Below are 16125 nucleotides of genomic sequence, written 5' to 3'. Positions count from 1 at the left end.
GGTTTCCCTCCTATAAACGGTGTAAGTAAAACACGAATGTCGTCATAGAACGGGGGAAAACAAGATTTTATAGGTTATCCAAGTTCTGGAGGATTGGAGAGCAGGGTGAGAGCTTGTTCTTGTTGGCCGGACGAGTAAAAGGTCATCGGTAGGAAGAGAATGAGTCGAAGTGCTGGCGGTTCGAGAGGAAGCGGGAAATGAGAAAGCTTGAGAGCGAGAGACGGTGAGAGCGAGCGAGAGACAAGGAGGACGTGACGATGACACCCAGAGTGCTGGGATGAACACGCGTGGCGCGAGGTTCCGGTTCGAGCGTGCAGAGCGTGTGTTGTGTTTTGAGCCGGACCCAACGAAAGCACGGGTCTTGTACGACGCGAAGGTACGTTTTTTAAAATTATTTATTTTATTATTATTTATTTAGTTTTTTATTATTTTTATTATTATTATCATTTATTTATTTTTATTATTATATTTTAATTTTATTTTATAAATACAGTTACAGTAAATGCCCGTCCTCCACCCCCAAGAGTGATTTATGGTGTCGGTGAAATATCTTGCACAACGCTGTGTACACTATACATGCATACATAATATATATATATATATATATATATATATATATATATATATATATATATATATATATATATATATATATATATATATATATATACATGTATACACATATTTGTACAGTTAAATAGGCACATTCGCCATTTGTTTACACAGTGTGTGGAATTTGTATTATTTGCGTTTTGTGACGAATCTGCTTCACACAATGCGCCGATATTGTTTAGCAGCATCACGGTACAAAGGACTTGCATGTGTCGTTCCTCCCTTGTCCTCAGGAGGGGGAGGGGGGGGTTCTAAAGTCTACAGGGGGGATGTTTAATTGTGCACGGACCCAGCACGTATGCAAAATGTTGTGAATATCGGCCGAAGCGATTTCGATTCTCCAAGGTACGTACGTGCGTGCACGTATGAAATCGGCGCGACTCTGTGCGATTCCCAGCGTGCTGTGCGTGTCGTGCCCCGCACGCGCCGCCGTCCGACGGTCACGTGTCCGATCACGTGCCTCGCGCCCGAATCCATTGTCCTGCGATGGAGTTTTTGCCTCGTTTGTATTTTTTTTTTTCATGACTGTTTCGAACTGTCGATGTGATTGGTGCAACGGTCGAAATGGTACACCTGGACCATTGTTTCGGACATTCATTGTTCCATTACAATATCAAATTAAACTTCGGACAGATGTTTGAAATGGACGTTGTTTCAACTTGGGTTTTTTTTTGTTGTGCTTCATCAAACACCTCCTCACTCTCTCCACCTTGTTAGATCAAACACCTCCTCACTCTCTCCACCTTGTTAGATCAAACACCTCCTCACTCTCTCCACCTTGTTAGATCAAACACCTCCTCACTCTCTCCACCTTGTTAGATCAAACACCTCCTCACTCTCTCCACCTTGTTAGATCAAACACCTCCTCACTCTCTCCACCTTGTTAGATCAAACACCTCCTCACTCTCTCCACCTTGTTAGATCAAACACCTCCTCACTCTCTCCACCTTGTTAGATCAAACACCTCCTCACTCTCTCCACCTTGTTAGATCAAACACCTCCTCACTCTCTCCACCTTGTTAGATCAAACACCTCCTCACTCTCTCCACCTTGTTAGATCAAACACCTCCTCACTCTCTCCACCTTGTTAGATCAAACACCCCCTCACTCTCTCCACCTTGTTAGATCAAACACCTCCTCACTCTCTGCACCTTGTTAGATCAAACACCTCCTCACTGTCTCCACCTTGTTAGATCAAACACCTCCTCACTCTCTCCACCTTGTTAGATCAAACACCTCCTCACTCTCTCCACCTTGTTAGATTAAACACCTCCTCACTCTCTCCACCTTGTTAGATCAAACACCTCCTCACTCTCTCCACCTTGTTAGATCAAACACCTCCTCACTCTCTCCACCTTGTTAGATTAAACACCTCCTCACTCTCTCCACCTTGTTAGATCAAACACCTCCTCACTCTCTCCACCTTGTTAGATCAAACACCTCCTCACTCTCTCCACCTTGTTAGATCAAACACCTCCTCACTCTCTCCACCTTGTTAGATCAAACACCTCCTCACTCTCTCCACCTTGTTAGATCAAACACCTCCTCACTCTCTCCACCTTGTTAGATCAAACACCTCCTCACTCTCTCCACCTTGTTTTGAACCTCTTCTTTCCTTTTACAGTGCAGTACGTGGCTGCAGGTAGCTGAGGGGGAATGGCGTTGCTGCTGATGCAGTGCCCCTGTGGTTTCGGGCAGGAATTTGTCATTGGTTCAGGGGTGCCTGTGATGACTCGCCTCTTATTTGCGAGGAGCACCGGGGGATCTTTAACGTCCGCCAACTAATGCCGGAAGACGGGATGCCCAAGTTGACCTCCATCCGAGGGATGGTGTACAGTTTGATGAATCGCTCTCCACGCGAAACACCAGCATGACAGTTTGTAGCTGGATTCAAACCAGCAAACTAGGTCGGGATTCAAACCCAGACTGGACAGCTCAGAGGCGAGTGTGGCGTACCTCTAGGCCACCCTTCCAGCCCTGTTTAAAACTTGAACTCCACCTTGTACTTAACCTTTGGTTATAGCTAAGCACACCTCTTCCTCCACCTTGTACTTAACCTTTGGTTAAAGCTCAGCACACCTCTTCCTCCACCTTGTACTTAACCTTTGGTTATAGCTCAGCACACCTCTTCCTCCACCTTGTACTTAACCTTTGGTTGAAGCTAAGCACACCTCTTCCTCCACCTTGTACTTAACCTTTGGTTATAGCTAAGCACACCTCTTCCTCCACCTTGTACTTAACCTTTGGTTATAGCTAAGCACACCTCTTCCTCCACCTTGTACTTAACCTTTGGTTGAAGCTAAGCACACCTCTTCCTCCACCTTGTACTTAACCTTTGGTTATAGCTAAGCACACCTCTTCCTCCACCTTGTACTTAACCTTTGGTTAAAGCTCAGCACACCTCTTCCTCCACCTTGTACTTAACCTTTGGTTGAAGCTCAGCACACCTCTTCCTCCACCTTGTACTTAACCTTTGGTTGAAGCTAAGCACACCTCTTCCTCCACCTTGTACTTAACCTTTGGTTGAAGCTAAGCACACCTCTTCCTCCACCTTGTACTTAACCTTTGGTTGAAGCTCAGCACACCTCTTCCTCCACCTTGTTTCAAACTCGAACTCCACATTGTTCATGCCTTCATTGTAGTAAGTCACCCTTCACTTTCCTGCTTTGTGGGTTAATTGCTGCAACCCCTCCCCCCTCGTGTATATATCTTCTTTTTTGGCCTCTCCTCATAACTTTTCTTTATCTCGTATTTCTCAATTTACACCTCCTTCACCACCCCAATGTTGTGAATATGTCAAAGGATCCGCAGCCTCATTTTATATGATTGGGTGAGAATTTTTTGAATACAATTTGCTGTTTTTTTTGTTTGTTTGTTTTTTCTTTTAATTACCTAAACAACACTATTTGTGATGATTTGTTTATTTTTGTTTCTTTACAGATTGTTGATGTTGATGTTGGGAAAGATGACAAAGGCAGAAAAATTCCTGAATATCTGATCCACTTTAATGGGTGGAACCGAAGGTAATGTCACATGTCAAAGCAGTCGATGGCCTGGCATATTGGGAAGTGTTTCTTATCCTTGGTCTGCTTCATCTGCTCCTCCTTGGTCTTGGTCTGCTCCATCTCCTTGGTTTTGGTCTGTGTCCTTGGTCTTGGCCTGCTCCATCTGCACCATCTTGCTAAAAAGACCATTTTCACATTTGGAATTCCATTCCACTTCAATTCTTTCACCCAGTTTTATTTGGGATCAAACAAACACTATCACATTGTGTAGAGAGAAAAAGAGCACGGGGTTAGCAATCTCAATCAAATACACGGCTCAGAGCGGAGACTGCACGAGATGGTAATGGTTCATGACAGTCGTTTCTCGGAAAGAACATAACAGGACGGACTCGAGGAAGCAATTGCATGTATTCAATCGTTGACACAGAAACATTGGAGCTTTGGAAATGTTTTCCGATTTCTGTATTTATTTCCCCAAAACAATGCAGTGTTGCACACATGCTATTCAGGGAGTTGGAATTCAAACTGTCACATGTATATTGTCTCGCATCGTGCTGCTTTTAAGGGATAGGATTTGATTCTCCTCTGTCTAATCACTTTCTCTTCTTTGCCGTTCATTTTTCAAATCATGGTATCTTTGCCTTCTTTGTGACTGAGTTGATGAGATTTGATGTAATTTTCATTTGCCGTATTTTGAAAGTACAATGAGCCTGCATTGGATATTCTAGTTTTGTACAAACTGCAGCAATTGCCTTCTATTCCTCAGTTGGGATCGTTGGGCGACAGAGGACCACGTGTTGAGAGACACGGAGGAGAATCGTCGCTTGCAGCGCAAACTGGCGAAGCGAGCAGTCGCCAAGATGCAAGTGTCCTCCTGTTGTTCTGCCAAATTGCACGTCTTTTATACTTTTATCATTTCACATTTGGCTTTCACTTTTTAAAAATATTTACCCTGCGTGTGTGAAGGGAAAAGTGGGGTCAAGCAATTGGTTCACTATGTCTGTCTGTCTGTCTGTCTCTCTCTAGAGATGTCTGTTTATGATTGAGGAATTACTTGATTTCAATGGAAGGTTGTATTTTGAACACTAATGGCACCATGAACCTGCAGTTTAGCAGTACTTTGGCTCTGAATTTTAGCAAATTGTACGGGATCTCATCCCGAGTGCGCATGCGCACAGAGAAGTAAGTTAATTGTTTTACTCTGTCTGTTTGTTTGGCAGTCAAGCAAAATTTAAAATCATTCCAAACAGGAGTCTGCCTGTTTTTAAGGACGTCATAAAGGACACAAACGACGAATGTAACGTGTTTTAAAAGGTGATGTACAAGACGCTGCACCAATGGTGGTAAACTTCCAAATTTCGTTTTTGTTTTTCCACAACTTTTATATGTCAAGTGAATTATACACTTGAACACGAGAACACAAATCGCCTTCTTGGCACTTTCAAAACCATTCCATTCAGCATGACCCGGATAAAATCGTTTGACATTTTACATCATATCAACCAATCAAATTGGCTGCTCGCAGACCCCGCCCATGTCCTTTTTTTTTTTTTTCTTCTCAAGACTGCGCAGGGTAATGTGTTCAAAGAACTCTCTAGTTTCCTCCGCCACCGAAGGTGGATGGAGGTTATGGTTTCACCCGTGTCTATCTTTGTCTGTGAGGAGGATATATCAAAAAGTTATGGATTGACTCAGACGACATTTGATCGACTGGTAGGGTGTGTGACAAGGATTGGAGTTGGCTTTAAAGCTGGTGTTGGCTTCGCAGTTAGGGTGTTGGCTTGGGATCCTTGGGTCCTGAGTTCAAACCCCGTTGGATGCTGAATTAATACCAGGGGGTTGACTCAGCCTGTCATCCTTATGAGGTGGGCGAAATGAGTACCGGTGTAGCAGCCAAAAAAGCTGCACACGAAGGGAAGGGGTATTCATGGATTTATTACATCTGGTGTTGGTGTGGTGCAGGCATGATGGGCCAAATGGCCTCCTCCTGTGCCTTAATTTCTTGTCGATCCTTGTCAATAACTAATTGATTGGATTTTGGTGAATATTTGTATCTGGATAGAATTTTTGTTGTTAAAAATTGAAAAAAAAAATTCTTCACCATTGAGAGATGGGGCCAAAAACTATATATAGCACAGTATTTCAAAAAGTTGTGTATGGGTTATGAGTTGGGTTGGTGACCAGAACAAGCCGATTAGATTTTGGTGCCTATCGGTGGGATACAAAATGTAAACTGTTCAGCCTGGTGCAGGTATGAGCTCTACCAAGTGCCGTCCTCATTTTGTTTGTGATAAAGTTTTATTTTTTTGGTCTGACAGCACATTATAATAGATGGTGCACTTACCGTTAACCTGTTCTGTCTGGGTTTAATTCCTCGCCCGTCTCTGCCTGCAAAGCACCCGAATGTTTGGTGTTTCGCATGCAGGGCGATGGATCATTCAATACACCTTCCTTCAGATGGATGTTAAACCGGGTGTCCCATTAGCTGATGGACTCGAAAGGTATCGTTTAATGAAGAGTGGGCGAGTTGGCCGCACCCTGAACAAATTACAAATTCCTGCCTAAATTGGTGGTATCAAGTGGTGTGGTCTTTTTAGTTATTCATCGACATCAATTTACACTGCTTGTGTCCTTGGGGTTTCGTTGCTGCATTGGCAGCAGCTATATATATACAAATTCTAACAACCTTGGCCCTCTTTGGCTATAAAAAGAAGAAGCGAATACTTCGATATCGCGTGGCTGGGGGCAGTAAAAGTCTCGGTTAAGAATGATGAAACAATTTCACAGTTATAAAATTTAAATGCAGACACAGTGAATTAAGGCCCGGTCACACCTTGACGTTTTAGCCAGCGATGGCAACGTGTTAAAATTTATGTAAAACGCTGGCTTACGTTGAACTTTTGATGGTTTTTTTTAAAGATTCGGACGTATTCATAGCGACTTGGTCTTATGTATAACGCATTGGTAAGGGACACAGAACGTTTCGTTGTGTTATAGATAACTTATACCAACGAATACTGACCTGTTGTCGGCCTACACAACCGATGCCCAACGATAGTCTAACTCAGGCATAGCGCGTTGCACGCATCGCCGACGATGTCGTGGCGTAGCCTATTAAAAGGCTGACGCACAACGATTCAAATCATAACTGCCATAGAAATGGAAGGGTCAAAATCGCGGTCACACCTTGGCGATCTTGCCAGCGTATGCCGACGTAACAAAAAGTGTGTCTAAAACGTTGGGGCACGTCAAATACGGTATGGGTAAGTTTGGTATGCACGAGTAGAATGCTAAATACGCTATCATAAGTCGTAGTAAGTAGAGTACGTCAAGAAATTTTGAACATGTTCAAATTTTTGCGACGTACTCGGCGTATGAAACACGTTCGCATGCGATGAGGATAAGTTTTACACACGATATGTGGACGCTTACACACGTCCACAAAGGCTACTTATAAGCTACTCATAAGTCGAAACACGTCGCGGTAATGTCTTTTTTACGCGAAACTTATTTCTAACTTATGTTTGACGTGCTTTGAACCAATTCTTTACGTAGTCCCAAAACACATCGACGTATGTAGACGTATTCCAATGACGTCTTCCGGTCGACAAAAAAAAAAAAAAAGAATGTGTTTCTAGCTTACAACTGCCATATAAAGACGTGTTCCCAGCGGTTTTGGGAATTGGTATATAAAAATGCTGCTCATAAAAGGGGAACCCAACAGTGTTTTCGAGTCCTTTTTGAGTCGATGTCCATGTCAGCAGTAACAGTATCAGTATCAGCATCAGTATTAGTATTAGTATTAGTATTAGTAGTAGTAGTAGTTTGTTCATGTTGGCAGTAGTAGGTGAGTGTGAGGGGGAGGGTGTGGGTTATGATGGATCGTCCTTGCGTCCGCGTGTCCACGGGTAGGTTCATAGGCTGCCACTCAACGATTTAAATGGCTGCATCTCCACTATTGAAAGTAGACGCTTGCGCTCAACAATTGGATTTTTTTTTTACACTCAACGACTTTTAAACGGTACCACTCAGCTATTTTCATTGTTTACAATGAACGATTTAAATTGCTGTCACTCGCCTTTGTTTTTTGACGCTGGGGTTTGGAAATTTGAAGCGTTTCTTCTGAACGTGTTAAAACGCTCAAACTCGACTATTTTAAATAGACGCTGCCAATGGACAATTGGAATCAGAGCCAAGCTAGACATCGAAGTGTGAACATCCTCGTCATGCCGAAGAAAAGTTTGAAGAATGCTGCAAATAAGTGTCCTGGCCGTGGCCGTGGACGCTGACGCAAGGACGATCCATTATACCGACGTCTTTCAGCCTATGAGTAACTTAAAAGTAACGTCTGTCGACGTGTGGCAACGATCGCGTAACGTGCCAACAACACGTTAATCATAGGTAGGAAATAAGTTTCGGGTACTCTAAACATTACCTCGGCGTGTCTCAACTTATGATTAACTTACAAGTAGCATGTGTTGACGTCTGTCAACGATCGCAGACCGTGCCTACAACTTGTGGCCAGCGTAGCGGAACGTGTGAGTCATACGCCGGCATACGTCGTGAAATTTCAAGCATGAAAAAATTTGAGGACAACCGAAAAGTACAACGTTTAAAGCCAGCGTACAACGACGTATGGCAACGTACTACGACGTATGCCAGCGTGCTCTCAATGTTATCAAAACTTACCCATAATGTATTCAACGTGTGGCAGCGTTTTAGAAAAAAAATTCAAAAATCGGCATACGTTGGCTAAAACGTCAAGGTGTGACCGGGCCTTTAGCATGCATGATGGGAAGGGTTGTGACGTTGGACAAATTTCTATTTATAGCCCTCAGATCAATAAGTCCATAAGTGTGACAGAAGACACAGGACAGAATAGCCAATTATATAACAGCGCGATGTCGCCGCGCTGTAATAACAACCATTTTTAATTATTGTTTGGTGTTTTTGATATGTTTTTGCTCACCCTTGTTTGTGGATCATTAGTCCATTGTTTACAACTTGTCCTTTATATTTGTGTCTGTGAAAGGAAGAAGAAAGGCAAGAAAAGGCGATGTCATGTTCCTGGAGTGGACTCGGTCTTGAAGAATTTGACAACGGAAAGTGAAGTAAATGAAGAAGAAGATACATGTAAGTACTCTTGTATGCATGCGATTGTACTTGGTTTTTCGACACTTTGATGGAACATTTATGAGACTTTCAGAAAATTATTTCGTACCGGTACAAAATGGGAACAATTGTTTGGAAATCTAAGTGATGCTTTATTGCACCTTCCCACTCCCTCCCCAAACCTTCCCCGTCCTATCCCACCATTAAAGCTCCGTGCCTAACCCTGTTTGGCAGTGCAGTTATGGAATCGGGTTTTTGAGTAACATGAACCCTTGGTTGTACAAATAAAAACGATTGCCACTTAATGGGAATGTGAAAGGGCAGTTTAGGTGAGGGATGTATTGATGCTTACAGCTGCTTACCTGACATGTATTAACAGGTGCTTACCTGACGATATGCTCGTGCTTGATAACCCCATGCTGTTGGTGTCCCTGCTGCCGATGCCCTGCCAACCCATATTCCCAAGAAGACCATTCCGTACATGAATGGAATGTTGACTCTCTCGATTGCTTGTGGAGGGACGGCTCTCTGATGGAAAGTCTTTCTGTTGTTTGTATTGTTCTTTATGATCTCATGTTAGCTTTGAGCAGCGACTCAGATGATGAAGATGGGAGTGATGATGTGGTGGAGAGTACAGATGAAGAGGAGAAAATGTCTGAGCTCGATGTAAGTCAGGTGATCGCCACGCTCGAATAAAGTATTTTGCTATACATACTCGAGCTTGTGAACTTGTGATCTTCTCTTATTTTTTTTATTTTTACTTGTTTTACAATATCAGGTTGTTGGCAACGATGAAGAGAAGTCAAAAGAAGATGTGAAGATGAAGTCCATAAACATTGAAATCCCAGAAGTTTTAAAGAAGCAGCTTGAGGAAGACTGCTTCCTCGTCAATAAGAGAAAGAAGGTGTGTTCTTTTAAGATTTATTTTTTTCGAGTTTGCTCTTGTTGCTTTTGTCAATATAGTATGGAATGTACTGGAATTGTTGGATCGACAGGATTAGTTAATTGTGACTGAAGCAGCTTTGGGGGGAGAGGGAGGGGGGAAACTACAAGGAGAAATATCTGATGTTTGATTTGTGATGACACTGGTTGAGCCTGCTTGGAGATTGTTGCATGGTGTAAGATCATGGGTACAATGTGTTCGCCAGTTTGTATGTGACGTGTAATTAAATTTTGGGTGCTCTGCGATTCCTGTTTTGATAATCCAGTGTACAAACTTGCCCTCAGCTGATAGTCATAGTTTAACATTACATGTTTGATGGCCAGGTAACAAATCGCTATCATCGGTACCTACGCCACCGAAGGTGGATGGATGTTGTTTTCATTCCTCTCTGTCTACTTGTATGTTTTTCTGTCTGCGAAAAGGATATCTCAAAAATATATGGACTGAATCGGACAGGTTTTGGTGGACATGTTTGGTGTTTGACATGGATAAATTGATTAGATTTTGGTGAAGATCCGGATCCAGATACTAGGATTTTTTAAAGTGATCCTTCACCATTGAATGATCGGGCCAAACATTATAGATACAGCACAATATCTCAAATAGTTGTGGATGGATTCAAATGAAATTTGGTGGCTAGCTTATGTGTGTGACGAGAACGAATTGATTCAATCTTTGTGAACATTCGGATCAAGTGATGAGAATTTTAAAATTATTTAAGTGATTCTTCACCATTGAGAGATGGGGCCAAAACGATATATATATCACGATATTTCAAAACGTTGTGGACGGAATGTGACAAAACTTGGTGGATGAGTTAGGTCGGTGATAAGAACAAGCCGATTAGATTTTGTTTCAGGTCCGGATGTAAATCCGGCCTACCAGTTGGATACAAAACGTAAACTGTTCAGCCTGGCGGGGGTATGTGCTCAACCGAGTGCCGTTCTCGTTTAACATGCACCAAGCTTGATGGCCAGGTAGCAAGTTTTAAACCCATTATATATTTATTTTATCATCATGTTAGTCCTAGTATGTTGTGACATTTACTTCTTGCCATTTAATCAATTTCTTTGATTTTATTTGTCAGATTGCACACTGGGAAAAATATGTATGTAGTCCAGTAACTTTTTAATTGGTGCTATTTTATTCAGTGTGACCTCCATAATTGGCTTGTTGCATTATCATGTTTGCTGTTGCGTTGTGATCTCGTGCTCTGTATTTTATTTAATAATGACTGAAGTGGCGAAGTGCTAAACACGGGTAATTTTCATTTCCACAGTTGGTGAAGTTGCCTTGTGAGCCAAACATAGCTCGTATCCTGGAGAATTACGTGAAGCAGTTTGCAATAAACGTAGCACTGGCCAGTAACGAACGTCCACGCCAGTCGACGAGTGTGGGGCCCTTGACACCAGGCTATGTACAGCGCTGCACACCCCCTGAGAAAAAGTGAGCCCTTTCTTTGCTCGTCACGCCGTGCTAACGTTCTTCCACTGAACATCCGCTTTCTGTAACAAACCGCTCGATCACCGTCTCCGCACCAGCACGGTGGACTTGTGTTGGTTTTTATTTGCGGCATGCATCTCTTGCAGCGTGGAACTTTGCAAAGAGATGGTGGACGGCCTGCGGATACTGTTTGACTTCACGCTGCCTGTCATCCTGCTTTATGCTGGAGAGCAAGCACAGTTTAAAAAGATTTCTTCGTCAAAGTTGCTTTCACCGAGTCAGCATCGCCGTGACGCTTCACTTGCAAACAGGTGTGATGAATGAACACACAATAATAAGCCAGACCTTTGGCTCGGTCCCATCGCTTCATAAGGCCATGACATTACATTCAAACGTTACATTCAAATTACAGGCACATTTTTAAACATCTTTGAATGAAACTTTTTATATGCGATCAACATTGGAGGATGCATGAAATATGTAACAATTTTTGTTTTTTGATTTGACCCCCTGTTCATGCACCAAGGGGTGGGGAGTCACAGAGGTGAAAACAGAAACTTTTTTTTTTGCTCCTCCCTGCTCATTGCACTTCCATCATATTCAGGTTTCACTGCCCTCTTGGCGAGGTGTTCCATGCTTAAAATAAAAGAAATCACAAAATAATCCGCAGTACACTTGTACACAGGGACACAGATGTGCACATTCATACTTTGTCTTAAAGTTATGCGCACTCGTGAACACAGACAAATCCATTGATTGATCCTTTGTGCAGACTGCTGGAGGACAGCCCTCCAGCACCCGTCCTGAATGTGCAGACATCACAAGATGGCTATCCCGAGGCGGTAGGATCTCGGGTACGCTCGATCTCCGAGGGGACACCGATATTGCGGCGGTCCAGCCGCCGTGGCCCAAACTCCACTGAGAGGTGCAGTGAAGGTGCCAGCAGCCCTCAGCCCAAGCGGCGATTGCTGGAAACGCCTCCCATGCCTCGTTTGTTGCTCCAGCTCGACAAGCGTACGAAGCACCTCTAATCACCTGTGTAATGTACCTTTCAAAATACACCTGCTGCACCTTTTATAAATTCAGCAGGTAAATCTGCAGTTTTCTTTGGCAAAGTCTATAAGCCCCCGCTTGTTTGTTTGCCATTCCACAGTCTAGGTCATGTGGCATTGTGCAGCAGAACAGCAACTGTTTTACTTCTTGGCTCATTGCACTTTTATTTTTTCCATTGTTCACAGGTTTTTCTTTGTTTTTTTTTTTTGTTTTGTTTTTTGTATGTGAGGTTGAGATTTGTGAAAGATCTAGAGCAGAGAATGGACGAGAAGATAACAGATCAGAAAACGTAATGGAAAGGGGGGAAACGCAGCAATATCAGGGTGAAGGGACACTCTGAGGAAGAATCAGCAAGGGTAGGAGAAGGAGGACACATGGAGTGAACAAGCACAAATATAGCAATTTTAAACAGTTTGCTCTGCTTGCTGTTAAATGATTAACTTAGCCTGAAACATCACCAGATAGTTCTTTATCCACTTGGAGCAAACGGTGCCAGTTTTACTGTGGTGGTTTGTGGATCTGAACAGCTTGTTCTGTATGTGCAGGTGTTGGTCTTGTCTCCGCTTCCTCTGGTTTTTCATCTGTTGTTACAAAGGAAGGACTCCCCCTGCTGGAAGGTCGCAAAGGATTGGAGCTTGACGAGGTGCATACATCCATCAAGCCATGAAATTATCAGATGATTCGTGAACAACTTGTCAAAGAATACAAACAGACTATACTGTATACCATTCACCACCTTTAGGGTGTGCGTTCCTCTAAAAAAAGATTGAATCCTGCCTTTCTCCGTCACTCGCCGTGTGCCCGATCACGCCCTCACCGCATGCCCACCGATGCCCTCCTAATAGCATGCTCGCTCCCGGCCTTGCCAGGTGCGCATTTCCAATTGCATCCTTGCCGGTTGCCTGCTTCTGCTCTTTCCCATAACCGATAGTTTCCAGTTTTATTGTTTCATTTATATTCATTGTTTTGATCGTTATTAGTATTTTATTATTTTGCAGTATTTCATACTAAATATCAGTTTTTCATTGTTTTGCTAGCTATCGATGTCTTGCTTTCGTGCAGGTGCTTGCATGGAAGTTGCTACCTGATGGGTACCCACGCTGTGATCAACCACCTCCTCCTTCCTGCATCTACGGCTGTCAGCATCTGTTGCGCCTATTCGGTCATTCCCAATAAGCGCACTCAGGCCATTCGGTCCTCCATGAGCCTTAGTAGTCCATCGTGTTTGTCGTTTCACTTACACTACCTGGCACACTGTCTCCCACAGTTAAACTGCCTGATCTGCTGATGAAGATGAGTATTCCCGATAAGAATCTGAAGGCGTTGGTGAAGCACCTTGAATTGTTCTTGCGGTGGGTTTTGGGCCCAGGAAAGGTCGCGTCGCGGCGTTTCCGACGTACTTTAATAAGTTCCTTCGGTCAAAGTTGATTTGCAATTGCAGTTTGGTATTTTGTTCATGTGGTTACAAAGCCATGCATGTTATAGTTATGAGCACATGCACCTGCAAGAAGATTCTCGATTCGGTCGCTTTGATTTTGCCTCGTGCCTTCAAATTTCTATTCGCGCGCCGGTGGTGAACTTGGGTCTTGGACCTGCTGAGTGCTTTTGTACTTGGATAAACTTGACAAACATGTCTTCAAACATTTTGATTTTTGAACGGAACTTTATGTTGCAAGACGAGCCGAGTTGGTTCTCGGTCGCGGGGGTTTTGACTCGTCTGGGTTTACCGTTTTCCCTCAGTTTTTTGGCGGATTACTGTGAAGAATTATTTCCAGAAGTGGCCTACGTCGCAGCCAATGAAGCTCATTACCACAGCAAGCACCCGGTCTTCTAGCCCTTTTTGGAGCCACGTGAGGTTCTCATGGAGGAAACTCTCCTCAGAGGAAGTCTGATCCGTGAGTCAAAGCTGTTCGACTTGTCACTTGGATCAAACTTTCAGCAACTACTTGCTCTCCCTATCCAAAGGTCCATCGTTGAGGAGCACAATTCCTCAAGTCATCATTCCACACCATTTACTTATCTGTGTGTTCACATTAAACAGTTATTGCTTTGGTTCTTGTGGTCCCATAATCGGTTGTTGGTTGTGTGCGTCGTTATTTATTTAATTATTACTTTCTCCGCTCTTGTCATGTGTAAGTTGTGATGCTATAACCACAGGTTCAAGTGCATTACGCTTTTTATTGATTGATATTCTCCACATCGGGACGTCACTGAAGAAACAAAATGGACCGGGAACTAGAGGTTGTAATTGCCTCCAATTGATGAACTTATGCTATTTGATTTTTGTTGTTGTTCTTGTATAGTCGGTTGGATGAGGTTTTTTTTTTAATGTGTAATTAAAATGCTTATGTAATCAAGAGTGGTGTTCAGCTTCGAGTATTTTAAAGGAAAACATGTCACGTGAAGTGTTAAAGAGGGTATAAATGGGACTGCAACAGGTCTCATGGTAGGGTTGGTGGGGGTGTGTAAACCTGGGTAGTTTTCTCGAACGGGCCTGGGGAATGGAGCGACCCAGAGATCCCCCACATCCAAGATGATGCCTTTGTGAAGCCAGGGCCACGAGAGAGGAAGGAGACAGTTGGCCGGGCCATGGGGACTGATCGGCGTTCTGACCGAGGCCCCGTCGCACTGACGAATCCAGGCCCATGGAGGGGGGAGAGGACCCTCTGATTCACGCAATTTGTACATTATTTCATGGGTTATTGGAGATTATGCTCCCTTTTTGAGATCTGTGTGAAGACCCTTTTTGAAAACTTTTCATTTTGGAAAATTTTTCTTTGGGGAATATTGATTTTGGCCTTAAAAAAATAAACTGTGTGTGTGTACTGTGTTTTGATATGGTGTCAGATCTGTTATTTATGGTCGAAAAGGATAGCACATTTGCCTTTGACCTCTTGTGTCTGAGTTTGATTCCCGACCTGACTTTAAATTGTCTCATTGGTGCATCGCAGGCAGGGTGTTGGGATCGATGTGCCGTCCCTCAGCTGGACATTAAGCTTGGTGTCCCGTCTGTGCTCGCATTAGTTGAGGTGTGTCTCGTGAAGATTCGGCTTCGGTCGAACATTTATATGCGTAAATAGCTGGTTCATGAAAACAGCCTAAAAAAAAAAAACTCTGGCCACCTGTCCAAGGTAAGAATAATTGGGACCGGTAACGTACTGTAGCAGTCATGGTTTTGTTTTGTTTACGTTTTAGTTTAGTTTAGTCAGTTTACGTTTTGTATCCCACTGATGGGATGGATCTGGATCCAAACCTGAACCAAAATCAAACACTGTCTTAGTTATGCACATGTGTGAACACAGACAAATCCTTTGTGCAGACTGTTGGAGGACTGCTCTCCAGCACCCACCCTAAAATCTGCAGTCATCGCAAGATGGCACGAGGCAGAAAATCCAAACGGTTGTTCTCATCACCAAGTTTTGTCTGAATCCCTTCACAACTTTTTGAAATATGCTACAAATCGTTTTGGCCATAATCTCGCGATGGTAAAGAATCACTTTTTTTAAATTCTAGAATTGGGATCCGGATTCGGATATTCATCAAAATTGAATCATTTCGTCTTTGTGACACTCCTGCCCCGTCCACCGAGTATCGTCCGAATCCGTCCGCAACTTTTTTGAGATGTCGTCCTCAAACAGACGGACAATCAGGGGGTGAAAGCATATCCTCCGTGCCCCCCCCTTCCCTGGTGGGGGTAATAAACATTTTCCTGTAATATTTTCGACTTGAAGGTGAAGCTGCCACTGGTGACGTCATAACGTCGATTTCATTAATTCTTATTTTTGCATAATTATTGTGCCGAAGTGATCTGAAATGGAATAATTGGAATATTTTCAAAGTTTGCGTTCAGGAACGACATTAAACGCTGATGGGAAGGAGCACTTATATATATATATTACGTACGCACGGCCGAGGGGTTGGGGGCTCGTCATGGTTTCCCCCTCCCCCAATAGTCGT

General features: G+C 43.3%; 1 protein-coding gene across 14 annotated transcripts; it reads left to right on the top strand.

Moving 5' to 3' along the window:
- On the top strand, positions 1-14998 carry MSL3 (MSL complex subunit 3). 14 transcript variants are annotated; one of them, XR_015050774.1, is made up of 14 exons: positions 1-376; positions 3553-3635; positions 4384-4509; positions 8650-8750; positions 9109-9395; positions 9508-9633; positions 10952-11118; positions 11262-11426; positions 11888-12129; positions 12714-12811; positions 12911-13037; positions 13231-13330; positions 13436-13520; positions 13909-14998. XR_015050774.1 is itself a non-coding variant. In XM_085852444.1 (13 exons), the coding sequence occupies exons 1-13, from the start codon at positions 278-280 to the stop codon at positions 14000-14002; spliced, it is 1743 nt and encodes a 580-aa protein (XP_085708570.1). In that variant the 5' UTR covers positions 3-277; the 3' UTR covers positions 14003-14998. The 14 variants fall into 14 exon arrangements, 12 of the variants coding, with proteins under 12 accessions (XP_085708570.1, XP_085708566.1, XP_085708567.1 ...); XM_085852444.1 differs by lacking the exon at positions 12911-13037 and having other exon boundaries at positions 3-376; positions 4384-4483; positions 8654-8750; XM_085852440.1 differs by lacking the exon at positions 12911-13037 and having other exon boundaries at positions 3-376.
- The last annotated feature ends 1127 nt before the right edge of the window (positions 14999-16125 follow it).

The sequence above is a fragment of the Eptatretus burgeri genome, chromosome 13 (genome assembly GCF_056783735.1).
Source record: "Eptatretus burgeri isolate ZD-2024b chromosome 13, Ebu_testis_v1, whole genome shotgun sequence".
NCBI lineage: Eukaryota > Metazoa > Chordata > Myxini > Myxiniformes > Myxinidae > Eptatretus > Eptatretus burgeri.
This window is presented reverse-complemented; position numbering and strand designations above follow the sequence as displayed.

What these genes read in the sequence shown, in the direction of transcription:
- MSL3 (XM_085852440.1), top strand. Translation starts at nt 278, where the DNA reads ATGAACACGCGTGGCGCGAGGTTCCGGTTCGAGCGTGCAGAGCGTGTG. An exon ending in TGCACACCCCCTGAGAAAAA is followed by an intron (nt 11,119 to 11,261) that starts GTGAGCCCTTTC and finishes CATCTCTTGCAG; the next exon opens with CGTGGAACTTTGCAAAGAGA. An exon ending in GCATCTGTTGCGCCTATTCG is followed by an intron (nt 13,331 to 13,435) that starts GTCATTCCCAAT and finishes TGTCTCCCACAG; the next exon opens with TTAAACTGCCTGATCTGCTG.